Source organism: Erythrolamprus reginae, chromosome 1 (assembly GCF_031021105.1).
Source record: "Erythrolamprus reginae isolate rEryReg1 chromosome 1, rEryReg1.hap1, whole genome shotgun sequence".
Classification (NCBI taxonomy): Eukaryota; Metazoa; Chordata; class Lepidosauria; order Squamata; family Dipsadidae; genus Erythrolamprus; species Erythrolamprus reginae.
This window is the reverse complement of record NC_091950.1, coordinates 232,335,153-232,349,229: the sequence shown is the minus strand read 5'-3', so window position 1 is coordinate 232,349,229 and position 14,077 is coordinate 232,335,153. Positions and strand designations below refer to the sequence as shown.

The window sequence follows — 14,077 nt, the reverse complement described above, 5'->3', positions numbered from 1 at the left end:
TTTGAAGATGGGGATGACCATTGCTTTCGACCATAGCTTAGGAAGGATTTTTCAAAAATTATACTTAGTGGTTCAGCTATGGCAGAAGAGAGCTTTTTTAGGAAGTAAGCACATAGACTGCCTGGTCCAACTGATAGAGAAGGTTTAAGGTCATGTAATGCTTTTTCAACTCGGTCTTCAGTGAAGTCTACTTGGGTTAGATTGTTGAGGGAGTTTGAGGTGCGATTGATAAAATTGGGGGATGAGCCATTGCTGTTAACAGAGCCAAAGAAAGAGTTCAGGAGGTTGGCTTTGGAAGAATCATCATGGTATTCTTTGTTGTTGGGTCCTTTGTGAGGTGGTATAGGTCTAGAGTCTTTGAGTTTATTGTTGACAAAGTTGTAGAAAGCTCTATTAGATTTGGTGCATAGGAGGTTTTCCTCTTGTTTGCTGTAGTATTTAAGGCATTCTGCTTTTATTTGATTGCAAATGCTTTTATATCGGCTTTTGAAGTTGGAAACTTGTCCTTTTTTGTTTTTCCTCCAGAGATTTTTTTCTTGTTTGTAATTTTCTTATTAAGATGGGGAGGTTATTTTTTTTTGTTTGTGGTACATGTTAGAGGTACATGAAGTCTGATAATAATTTTCATTTCGAGTAGGAATGTGTTGTAGAGGTCATCAGTGGTGTAGCAGTCAGAGAATAGAATTTTCCAGTTTAATGTTGAGAGGTGGGCTTCAATGAGTTCGTAGTTCGCTTTTTTGAAATTGAATTTTGGTGTTGTATTATTTTGGTGGATCATAGTGTGGCTTAGGTTGAGACTGAATTTTATCATGCTGTGGTCACTGTTGGAAAATGGTTCTGTTATTTGTAAGCCATATATTGCACTTTTGCTGTTGCAGAAGATGAGATCCAGACAGTTATCAAGTCTGGTATTGTTAGTTACTAGTTGGTCAAGTCCCAGAGAGGTGACAGTATTATATATAGTAGAATGGATGGGTTCCGTGCTGCATTAATGTGTGGTAGGCTGAGGTCTCCGAGGAAGATAATGGAGTATGGGCAGTTGGTTGCCCATGTGTGGATAATTTGTTTGCATGTTCAATGTCGTATATTGGGGCTCTGTAGCAGAGTAAGAAGTAAATTGTGGTATTTAGGGATAAATCACAGACAATAGTTTCAGGTACCAATAAATCCTGTGCAACTTTGAGGATTTTTAGGTTCAGCATTTTTTTGTAGAATATAGCTACTCCGCCTCCTCTGCAGGATTCACAGTCTGAGAGGAAAACATGGTAGCTTTTTGATGTGATAATGGAGTCTGGGTAGGAAGCATTTAGCCATGTTTCGCATATAAAAATTATATCAAAGTTGGAGGTGTCAAGTAGAAGGAGGAATTCAGACATCTTGTTGACTAAATTTCAAGCATTTAATAGTTTACATTTGAGATTGTGTTGGGGATTGGTTTTTGGGTGGTTAGAGGAAGTAAGGGGCACGCTTTCCTATTCTTTGTTTGAGGTGGTAGGGATGTACATTTGTTGTTGTGGGATGGTGCAACTTGGAAATTAAGGGGAAACTTTCTAACGGTGAGAACAATTAACCAGTGGAACAGATTGCCTTCAGAAATTGTAGGTGCATCACTGGAGAGTTTTAAGAAAATACTGGACAACCACCTATCTGATATGGTATAGGCCTTTTTTCCCTTGGGTTCTGAAAGAGCATGCACATGTGCTATCATGCATGCACGAGTGCCCACAACCATAATTCAATGCCTGGGAGGGGGAGAAACAGCTTCTCCCACCCCTCAGAGACCCTCTGGAGGCCAGAAACGGCCTGTTTCCCAACTTCTGTTGGGCCCAGTAGGTTTGTGTTTCACCCTCTCCAGGCTCCAAAGCTTTCCTGGAGGTAGGGCAAAAACACCCTCCCTCACCCCCCCCCACCTGAGGCTCTCTGGAAGCCAAAAACGCCCTCCCAGAGCCTGTGTGCAAGCTAAAAATCAGTTAGCCGGCACACACATACACGTTGGAGCTGAGCTCGGGCAACAGCTCACATGCCAGCAGATATGGCTCCATCACTGGTGTAGGCCCTATATGGTCTCCTGTTTGAGCAGGGGGTTGGACTGGAAGACCTCTAGGTCTAGGTCTGATTGACTGAGTCAGAGTGATTTTATTTTTCCAGGCTTATTGCCAGACTATTTGTCTCCGTCATAGCATCATCCCTGCTCTTTTGGAGATGTCTTAGTCTTTATTTTTTACCTTGCCCAGAAGCCCTGAGCATTTATTACTTCCTTAAATGTTAAGAAAATTTTGGGGGACATGCATTGGGGATTGTGAAAAGTTTGATTAGCTATAGCTGCCTTTTCAATTATACCTAATTAGAGAGTCTCCGCCTCATTTTCCAGTCTGATCATAGAATTCTTGACTTCAGCTATTAAAAACTCCGGTCATATAAAATATATTACATTTGGCAAAGCCTGGTACAAGGTATGACTCTTCTACATTTGGATGATATTTTATATTTTATTGATTATCTAGAAATTTTTATTCCTGAAATTATTTTTAATGCACAATTTTGTCTATAATTGTGCACATTCAACTTTGTACAGAACAAAGTATTCAATGAGAATATTTCATTCATTCAGATCTAGGATGTGTTCTTTGAGTGTTCCCTTTATTTTTTTGAGTAGTCTATATTCAGGAAAGATCAAGTTTAGACATTTTTTTCAATCTTTGATTTACAAAAACTTTAAATATATAGTTTAAACCTGAAGTTTAAATAGGATGTAAATCATTTTTGTGTGATAAATTGCACCCCTCATAATAGCATTAGCAATAGCATTTAGATTTATATATTGTTTCATAGTAGTTTTACAGCCTTTTCTAAGCAGTTTGCACAATCAGTATACAGTGATCCCCCGGGTATTGCGCTCACGATGATTGCGAAATGGCTAATTTGCGATTTTTGAACCCGGAAGTAAAAACACCATCTGCGCATGCGCGCCCTTTTTTTCTATGGGCACACATGCATAAATGGCGCCGGGCAGATCAGCTGCTGGGCGGCTTCCCTGGGTCTTCACCCGTTCGCCGTTCGCCCGCCGTTCGCCCGCCGTTCGCCTGGCCACCCGCCGTTCGCCCGGCTCGCTCGCCATTCGCCCGGCCACCCGCCGTTCGCCCACCGTTTGCCCGGCTCGCCCGCCGTTCGCCCGCCCTTCGCCCGGCCACCCGCCGTTCGCTCGCTGCTCGCCCGGCCACCCGGGTTCGTTTGGCTTCGGGACATGCCGGTGGCGACGTTTTAAAACAGCCACGCGGCTTCCCAACTGAGTCCCGAAGTTCGCCTTTGACTTCGGGACTCAGTTGGTAAACCGCGCGGCTGTTTTAAAACGTTGCCGCTGGCATGTCCCAAAGCCAAACGAACCTGGGTGGCCGGGCGAGCAGCGAGCGAACGGCGGGTGGCCGGGTGAAGGGCGGGCGAGGAAGAGACAGAAAGGGGGCGAAATTGCATTTTTGGTTGCTTGCTAATAACGGGCAGTTCACCTTCAACTCGTTCCTCCTTCCAAAAAACCAGAGCTGCCCTTCGGCTAGCGTGAGGCTGTATTTGCACAGCGAGCTACAAACGAAGCCCTCAAGAGTTTGAAGCACGTGAGATACCAGCCTCTCTTACTGATAACTGCAGCTGTTTTATGCAATCTCAAGGCAACGTTTTAAAACCGCCGCGCGGTTTACCAACTGAGTCCCGAAGTCAAAGGCGAACGTGGGCGTGGGCGGCGGGGAAACCCCAATCTTCGGCTCCTCGCTGCTGGGAAGTAAAAACACCATCTGCGCATGCGCAGATGGTGTTTTTACTTCTGCAGCGCTACTTCGTGAAAACCCGCTCATTGCGGGGGGTCCTGGAACGGAACCCTCGCAATGATCGGGGGATCACTGTATTGCCCCCAACAGTCTGGGTCCTCATTTTAACCACCTTGGAAGGATGAGTCAACCTTGAGCGAGTGGTGAGATTTGAATTACTGAACTCAGTTAGCTAAAGTAGCCTGCAGTGCTGCACTCTAACCAGTGCGCCACCCCGGCTCTTGTCAACAGTGATCTGTAAATTACTAATATAGATATTTTAAACCTTTTTCTGCTTTTAAAATTGAGTTGGATTAATTTTAAATGTTTCTTGGCAATCTATTCAATTTAAATATTTAGAATTTAAGCTTTTTAATCCTAACATTATTGCATTTTCTGAAATGTCATTGGCTTATTCAAGAAATATGATAAAACTATAACTTAGTTTATAGTTTATAAACTATAGTTTATAAACTATAACTTATAAGTAAAAAGTCATAGATGAAATTTATATTATCTGTTTATTGAATTTAGCAATAGTGAATGTCATGGTTTTTGAAATCAGTAGCATATTGCTTTGATAAAAATTCTTTTCTTTAAACTTTAAATGAGGCTAACCCAATAGAATTTTGTTTCATACATGACACTTCAGAATATGTTTATTGAAATGGACTACAATGTCATCTATGATCTGATAATTTCATTGTGTATCTGAACAGATTGCCTGTCATGGCCTCACATCACCATCCACATCACTTTTTTCACTCCTTTTGTTTCACTAAACAATCAAAGTTATTTTTGACAGATAGTAAAATTAGTGACTGGCAACTTTGAATTATTGATTGCTCAATCTAAAATAGTCAGAGATTAGCTTGCTTTCCCTGCTAAACATGTGTAGAATTCATGATGGTGGAAAAAATAAAAATAAAAGGGAAATTTCTAATGGGTGAACATCCATCTGAAATAATTCCTAAATGCAATAAATAATGATGCAGCAATATTTAATGTTATTTATTTTATTTTATTCATTCGATTTTTATGCCGCCCTTCTCTTTAGACTCAGGGCGGCTTGCAACATGTTAGCAATAGCACTTTTTAACAGAGCCAGCATATTGTCCCCACAATCCGGGTCCTCATTTTACCCACCTCGGAAGGATGGAAGGCTGAGTCAACCTTGAGCCGGTGAGGAGATTTGAACCGCTGACCTACAGATCTACAGTCAGCTTCAGTGGCCCTGCAGTACAGCACTCTACCTGCTGCGCCACCCTGGCTCTTGTGAACACTGATCTGTAAATTACTAATATTATTATTAGTGACAATTTGGTAAATATTAATACACATCACTATTTAGGATAGTGTTAGGAACATTGACATGACTTTAATATGACATTTTTTTAGGATGTAGTATAATAGATATATAAATAAAATATATTTATATAAATACTAACTGTACACGGCTATGTGTTGCTGTGGTTCAGTATGATTTGTCCGGTTTGCCAACTCTAGAAGATGCAACATATAATTGTCCATGTGAGAAGCAACGTGTGTGTTGATCTAAACTGCACATACATATTCAAATCAAGGTTTTGTCAAAATTTGAAAGCAATTGGTGAAGGTCCTGTTTTAAGCACCTGTATGTTTTTACCTGTCACAGGTGTGACATCTATATAATATAGTGATATAAAAACATGTACATATTCGAATGCAAGGTTGTATCAAAATTTGAAAGCTATCAGTGAAGAACTTTTAAAGATTTAAGATTTTGAACAAACGGATATTTACATTTTTATTTATATAGATAAATAAGTGTATAAATATAACTTAGGAAAACCGTAGCATTTATATTACTGTTATATTTATGCCTTATTTTCAGCAACAATGATAAGATATTAATAAGATATATCAACCTTAGAAATGTTTGTATTTTATGAGAAGTAAATGTGAGATTTTTTTCAAGTGATTTGCTTTAAGATTGAATATATAATTTCAGTAAGATTTATCTGTATATCTCTGCCTGCTTATTGTTTACATATTGGGTATTATGCTTGAAGATAATACTTTGGGAATTTAGGCCATACCATGCTATAATAGTTTTAATGATTGTCTGTGTTTTTATCTTCCCCAGTTCAGTATAGAAAAATTTAATTATGAAGTTAGCTGTCCTTACTTCCTTGATTTCTTATGCATGAATCTGATGTGAATATATTTTATGTATATTTAAAACCAAGTAATTGTCACAAATGATGATGATGTTGATAGTCAAATGATGATGGTATTGAGCTATTTGTTTGCCAACAGGCATCAAAGCATGAATATTTATCTGACCTCTTCCCAATAATTCTTAATCTATCATAGAAAGCTATGTGTATAGTAAACAGTGACTATAAGTACCATTGCAAGGCATAGCAACATGCTTAAACAGGAATCTTATGAAGAAAAGCCAATACAGTATCCCCATGCAAATCCAGCAGGATCAGCAGATATATAGGCAACCTTTTTTTTAAAAAAACCAAACACTTGGCTAAATTTAAATTTGATTGACAAGTCAGTCCCTCTCTTCAGTAAACTATGGCAGCTGTATGCTGTGCAATAAATTCTAGAGCAGAATAATACTGGTCTCCTCAAACTGTCAGGATGCTCAGGATTAGTATCCTTCCTAGATTTTTCATAGATCAAGCACAGTCTATTGGTCACCTGTTTGAGTCAAGATGGAGTCTTTTTCTTGGGAATAGTAATTATAGATTTATTACCCAACCAATGCATATCAACCAATGTCAAATTCACAGGCTTTGCATATTTACTACACAAGGCAACATCCATTGTTCACTGTATTCCTCTGTACAAATACTTAATCACAAAGCAAATTATTTACAACTTCACTATTTGTTGTCCATGAACTTGGGTAATTGATCATAAAAACAAAAAATTTAATTTCTGTTGTTTTCTAACTCCATCTTTATTTAAATAACCATCCCTCCCACTTTTAATCACAACTGAGAAGAAAAAAAACTAAACCAGGAATTGTGGAGCTGGAGATTGAGAAGAATATACAAGTGCTATCAAAGTCCTTTCATAATTCCTATCTTTTTTTAAACAACAACAAAAACAACAACCAGGAAGTGTTCATCAGATTGCAGCCTTGGGAATACTTTGATGCACTTAATAGGTAGCAATTGCTGACTATGTAGTATGTGAGCTCTTTGGAAAACAATTGCCCATGCTGTTTACCCAGGGTGATTTTTCTTACTCCTATGCTGTTTAACTAGTGTGACCTTCAAAAATCAGTAGTAGAAAGAACTTGGCTAATAACATGCAGTGTATTTAAAAAGAAAACAAAAAACAATAGTACTATGCTAACTCTGTTTAATTGATTTTCCATACTGCATGCTGAGAAATAGGATTTTTGTGGGTCTTGAATAATTCAGAACTCCGATTCCTAAGGCAAAAACATGGGCAAGAAATAAGCACATAATTATCATTGCAGTAGAGGTCAAAAGGACAAGCTGGCCTTAAGTTTGTAACATGCTGGGGCATCTGGATTCTTTGCAGATCTTGGTTGCTCAGAATATTCTCTTTTAGAAATTATTATTCCCAAAAAAGGGGGGAGGGGAGGGCAAGCTCTGTCAGGCAGTTTGCTGAAAAAGAAATAGACGAAGTGTTAATTTTTAAGCAAGTTTGACAAAGATTGAGTTTCATATGACAAATACTGTCAGCAAGACAGGGCTCTGTCAGTGGAAGAAGTTTAAACATTAACAATTTCTGTCAGGCTGTTGACACAACTATGGCAGACATTTCCCAAGATGCTGAGATGACTGCTGGCATTTGTCAACAATCCTGTCATAGTGACAGCAATAAGACCATGTCTGGAAATGTGACAGTTTTGGCTTTGTATTCCCCTGAGTGTTCACCCAGGTGTTCAGAGAAAGTGTGGGAAAAACCCACATTTTTGCATTGTCATTCGAACATGGGGGGGGGGGAGGAAACCACAGGAGGAAAATGAGCTGTCACTCCAATCCCCATGATGCTTTTCTGCTTAGCATAACTGTACTCTGTGGCCCAGGGTCCACTGGTCCATACGCTGACAGATAATTAAGAAAGCAGCAGCTTTTCTAGACGGCTCTTCTCCATGATTTGCATTTTAGCCAGAGGCGACCAGTTATAAAAAAAACATGATGGAAAGATGGTAAGAAGGCAATTAGATGGATGGATGGCTGACTGACAGCTCTCTAGTGTTGCTATTCTAGATTCCATCATATACAGCCTAACAATTCTCTGCAGCAACTAACTTTTGCACTTTTTAAAGTGGATAAATGAAGTTCTATATATAGAATGATATTGTCATATATTTTTTTTAAAAGTCTTGAAATAAACTTAAACCATTTCGATCAAAGGCTGTATTCAATAGGTGTTTCATGATTAAACAATATCTTAAAAGTAATTCTTAGGTTTTTGATCCTTGTAAGCAGTGAGCTATGTTTTGCAGAAATTATTATTATTGTTATTATCTATTTATAGTAATATGCAGTCACAGCTGCTAAGTCTTTATTTGATGTTGTTTTCTATATACATTGAGTTCTTCCCAAAACCGAGGATGTTGTAATTTATCTATGTAACATATGTGCAGATCACAGCTGTGTGGCCTTTTGCAATTGACAGATTAAATTTTGTCAATGTGAAGATTTTCACATTGGAGTTTATTTTTTTTTGCGGGGGTGGGGTGGGGTGGAGGAGTATGATATCCAGTATCATACTCCTCCCGCCAATAACCACTGGGATTATCATGTTGGCTTATTCTTATAATCTGGCAACTTTTGATTTTCAGATTTTAATACTCTGATCTTCTCCAATTCTTTATCTTCTATTGTACAATCTCTTGGTAGTGCCAAATCCATTACCCACACTTTCTTTTTTCAACCACAGTTAAATCTGATGTGTTATGAGCACAGACTTTATCAGTTTGTATTCAGAAATCTCATAATATTTTAACCTGTCTATTTTTCAACTGTATGTTCCCACCAATTCTATGTTACTGGCATATGATACTTTACAGCAGGGGTCGACAAAGTTGTTCAGAATCTAGGAGCCAGCCAAAAAATTTAGGAGCCAGAATTTTTTTTAAGCAAACTTGGTTTTTAATTTAACAAAAAAAACATTACAAACGTTATAAACAACATTTTACTTTTAAAGATAATAAATATTATATTTTGATATTTTAGATTTTAGGCAACATTCTAGTGTTTTTCACTTTGCGTTTTGTGGCCATGAACATGCCTTGTGATTTTAGAGCTGAAGTACCAGTGGTCCACAGCCTTGGCAGGATCAAACGCCTTCACAGATGGCCCATTCATGGTGATCATAAACAAGTCACTTAAACTTTCTTCTTGCATCCTTGATCTGAATTTAGTTTTGACCATGTTCATCAAACTAAATCCTCTTTCACAACATGAGGTTGAGACAGGGAGCACCGCTACAATCGACAACAGGTTTCCCAGAACTGGAAATCTCTCGGTGTTGGAGAGTGCCAAATCCAGAAGCTCACACAGTTTCTTTCCTTTTCCAAGGACCTTAAACTCATACCACTCATTGAGGAGTGAGTGAATGCATTGGTCATCACTTTCAGGTGGAGATAGCTGTTTACAAAAATGATGAGCCAATGCAGTAATCTCAACCACACCGTAGTCTTGCAATGTTGTTCCTGCTGGCCAGGCAAAGGTGTCAAACACTGCGGTGGATCTTTCAATATTTATATCACTTAGAAATCGCACTGTCAAGTATTTAACTGCATGATTAATTAAATTAGCTTTTTCCTGCTGAATTGATGCAGCTACAGTGTTGCTCAGTCCATGTAGCTGTACATTTTGAAACAGTCCTTGAAGAGATGTTCCTGAGACAAATCTGGCCTCATGTTGTTTTGGTGCATCTCTAAGTGAATTGATTGTTGAAATTGTGCTTTTCACATGCAACTCAATTGTGCTTAAAAAAAGCTCTTCCCTTTGAAATATAAGTGACAAGTTTTTAAGAATTTCCAGATAGTCCAGTAGAAAATGGAGCATGTGAACAAATTTAAAATCTGTGAGCTTTCTCAGTAAACCATGGGCAGCTGCAGAGGCACTGTCTTTTTCCGCAGCCACACTTTCTAGGTGGATTGTCACGCATTTCCAGTCTTTGACAAGTGCAGACAGAGCACCGACTTTGCTTGCTACCCATCTGACATTATGCAAGTATTGGAATTTCAGAATTGTAAGCTGCAGGTTTTCTGCTACTTGCTTCAGCTGTCGCATTCTCTTAGGTGAGTATTGATAAAATTGGTAGAGTTTCTTTAAAATAGAGTCAAGGTCATCAATTAATTTAGCTTGTTTTACTGAACTTAATACACTTAAGTTCAATCGGTGTGCAACACAGTGAATGCCAATTAAATGACTGATGTTTTGGCGTATTTTCTGCACCAAGCCATTTTCGGTCCCAATCATGCTGGCAGCACCATCTGTACCAATGGCAATCAAGTGACTTGAAGAAAGCCAGCCTACAAGACCAAGTGTTCTAAGTTCTTCTGTGAGCGCTTCTAAATATCCATCTGCAGTAGCCATTTCAAGAGGAGAAACAGAAAGAAATACTTCTTTGACCCTGTTGTCCTTGATGTACCTGACATACAGAATCAGTTGTTCAACCCCTGCTTTGTCAGTTGAGCCATCTAGCATCAAGCTGACATATTTTGCCTCTTTGAGCTCACTGATTAGGTTTTTCCTGATTATTTCTGCAATATGGGAAATTAATTCTTTGCATCTTTTATCGTTTGCATATTCCTGTCGCACAGCACTCCCTAATTTCTCCGTCAACTCTAGCAACCCTTCAAAATCTGTGAAAGGTCTGTTGTTTTTGGCAATATAATAGGCCACATTAAATAGAATGGTCATATGTTTAAACATGTCTTCATCCATTTTCCTTATACAAGCAGCCAATGGAGTAGCTTCTGGAGCCAACGCTGCATGTGTAGCCTCCACACAATTTAGATGCTGGAGAGACTTTGCGTGCTTTTTGAAGGTTTCAAGTTTAAAGGGTCCTGAAAATCCTTTTACGATCCTAGATGCTTGGTCAGCAATGCCAGGGAAGGAAGCACAAATCTCGCATATAGCTATACCAGTTGTATGGTCAAATTTAAGCCATGCGAGTTCTTTACACCACTCTTGCCTAAATCTCCTGGGTCCAGCAGTTTGACAACGGCTTGTTGATGGGGACTCCTCTGCTGGTGGGTCTTCTCTTGTTTCTTCAGTTACCTGTTGCCCGGCACTTTCTACCTGTTGCACTGCGCTTTCAAGAGAGGTCTTTGTAAAGAACTGTGTCATTTTCAGTTGCTTTTCATTTTCTGGTATTCTCTCTGTTGCTCTGCGCTTCATTTTTTTCCTGAACCCAGAAAAGAAAAAAAAATGTGCACTTTGCTCTGCTATGCCAATTATAACTTACACATGAACTCTTTACCCTTCTTTGTCCGAGTGGACGAGGCAGTACTCCGGCTTCGTTCTCCTGGCGGCACCCGACTTTGTTCTTCCAGCAGCACTCCGCAGTCCGCCATATAGTACTGGTAATGGGATACACTGTGAATATACTGCCATATAGTAACCATATAATTACAGCATATACTGTGTATATACTGCTATACCCTACTTACAAAAAGATTTAGCAATGTAGGAAACTCCATTCAGTGGTGGTCCAGCAGGATAGGGTCTCTCAGCACTTCTAGAGAAGATTAAAAATCAATCTGCCTTATTATCCATGTATTTTATTTTCTAACCATAAGAAGTTTCAAATCCTTTTTTGTAGGAACAACACTTTTCTAAATCAATGAAACAACATACTCACCTACTCAGCGGTGAGCTGCGATGTCCAGCGACGTCTTGCAAGATTCCCTGCACGTCCTGGTTCAGCTCCGGGAGGTGAATGAATGAACTGCCTGCGATGCGCGCTCACAGAAGCCGCGCATGCGCAGTAGGGTGCAGAGGCTGCGGTCGCAATCTTTCCGGCGCTTATCTGCTCTGGAAAGATGACGTCAGTGCAGGGGGCAGGGAACAGCTGCGGTCATGCGCGCTAGGCGCGCATGACCGTTCCACACAGTGCTTAAAGGGAACCTGTCACCTGCAAAAATCATGTTAAAGTGGGTGCAGTAGCGTGTTAGTGATGCGCTATGCATCACTAACACGCTAGTCCTAGGAAAATCCGTGCAGTAGATCCCCCCAAAACAGTACTGCGGCCTCATTGAACGCGGCCGGGGAGGGGGGATGGTGGGGCACACACTGTATGTACATATAGACCCCCTCACACACGGCGTCTCCCCGGGGAGCACGGCCTTTGTATGTACTTACACAGGTAGCGGGAGATGAGAACGGGCCCCCGGCCACAGCGATCCTTCCCCCGTAACCCAACTCTCCCTGTCCAGTCCCGGAGCATAAGGGGGGCGGAGCAAAGTGGGGAAGGCGGCCTGAGCGATACTGTCCCTGCTTCCTCCGATTGGATGACTCCGTGCAGGAGGTGGGATTGGATTGAGAGTAATATTTTTTCTTCTCAACTCCTCAAGCACCAGGCAACATTTTCTAGGCGCCAGACAACATTTTCTAGGCGCCACTGGCGACCAGGCGCCTGGGTTTGTCGATCCCAGCTTTACAGATCTTCCAGAGATTCATTTTGGCAACTGTATTATATTATTTATAATCAACGTGATTCTGTGATTTCCCTGCACAAGCTGAACATATGATCCACAATTTTTTCTGCTTCTTTGACAATCTGTATTTTGAATTATTTGATGATATTTTCCCCCCAGTTCTGGCCTTCGTTGCATTAGTTTGAATAGCTTTCTCTCGAGCAGCCAAAAATCAAGTATTCAGTTTCTTTTTAAAAATATACCAGTTATATTTCCGCGCAAGCACGGAAGCAAAATCACAATAGGGACATGTGCATGGGTGCGCCCGAATCACGATGCATGCGCAGCACACTGGTTTGCAGGTAAGTGCAACCCGCCGCTGAGTGTAACCCATAGAAATGTAAAACAAAATGCTGGGGTTGGCTAACAGGCCTTTCAAACTGCTATAAAGCTGATTGAGTTTAAGTGCCTGATGGAGTTCCATGTTATATACTGTACCAATTTCAGCAACAGGTGGTATCTACCTACACAATTGCAGTAGAGAGTGTGATACATAAATCCTTTATGTCTCTCTCTGCTGCTATTAGGAAATAGTATAGCAATAGTATCTATCATAAAGGCTTTTCTGCCTCTCCTTCTGAATTTGACAGTGATCCTACTAATGTTCAGATACACAGAGCCTGCTATTGCTGGAGAGACGGAGTAACGACACGGACACCGGAGCTGGATTTAAAATTGGGTCATTTTTATTAACATAAATTTGCATAATTTATTCAAATACTTTGCATAAATTAGCATAAACAACTATGACCCGGAAATGGACCTGCAGGGTCAAACAAATACTTCCGGGGCGGAAATGACGTTATGCCAACAAACATTCCTGGGCAACTCATGGGCGTATCTCGATGCAAGGTCCAGGTGAGGGCCAGGCCGTCACCTGTGACCTTTTTCTGCCATGCTGTGCATGAGGGGGGTCCCACCAGCTAACCCGAATCGGGGAATTAAAGGTGCAGGACCCAAAGACAGGTTCCCCCCAGCTGCTCAGGCAGAAACTCCCTCCATGAGCTTGCGGAGAACCTGTCAATCATCCCCAAAGATGCCCAAGGGAGAACGCGCGGTTGCTAAACCACCCAGTTTTCCGCCCCTAACCTGCCACAGGAGCGGGGGTCAGATCTCTATCTTGGCCCCCCGACTCCCCCCTCTAGCTGCGCCAGCTCCCGCAGAGACCGCTGCAGGTCCTGTAAGAAAATGGCGTTCCACCGCTCAGACAGGTGAACGCCATCATCTCGTTAAAGCCATGGCCGGCCTATTGAGATAAGGGGATGGGATACTACCACTCCACCCAATTCCCTAACCGTTTTACCCATAGCCCTATTCACCCGTCGCCTAGCCCGGTGAATGGCCCTAAGGGGAGAGGCGTCCCTCCAAACAAGCCTACGTAATAGTTCTGACCACACCACTTGCGCGGTGGGCCAGACCTCACGAAGCCTTCGCAGGTCTTCGCGTGCCTGGATGATCAGCGCCAGGCCTCCCAGTATGCACAGGTCATTGCCACCTAAGTGCAATACCAGCCACCTGGGTGCGGCCACAGGACACTGCCCACCCAAGCCCACTTGGGAACGACTCCAGGAGCCGCCCCCCATATTGC

At 41.1% G+C, this 14,077-nt stretch overlaps 1 protein-coding gene across 1 annotated transcript; it reads right to left on the bottom strand.

Annotated features, from left to right (window-relative positions):
- Nucleotides 1-8,841: 8,841 nt before the first annotated feature.
- On the bottom strand, nt 8,842-12,440 carry LOC139158017 (zinc finger protein 862-like). The gene is made up of 3 exons (XM_070735385.1): nt 11,464-12,440; nt 9,412-11,198; nt 8,842-8,873 (listed from the first exon to the last, which is right to left on the bottom strand). The coding sequence occupies exons 2-3, from the start codon at nt 11,189-11,191 to the stop codon at nt 8,842-8,844; spliced, it is 1,812 nt and encodes a 603-aa protein (XP_070591486.1). The 5' UTR covers nt 11,192-11,198; nt 11,464-12,440.
- Between the last annotated feature and the right edge of the window lie 1,637 nt (nt 12,441-14,077).

Bases quoted from the DNA above. Each gene is read 5' to 3' on its own strand.
- LOC139158017 (XM_070735385.1), bottom strand. From the start codon at position 11,191: ATGAAGCGCAGAGCAACAGAGAGAATACCAGAAAATGAAAAGCAACTG. The intron at 8,874-9,411 runs GTGATGACCAAT...GCTGGCTCCTAG, and splicing joins ACAGCTATCTCCACCTGAAA to ATTCTGAACAACTTTGTCGA.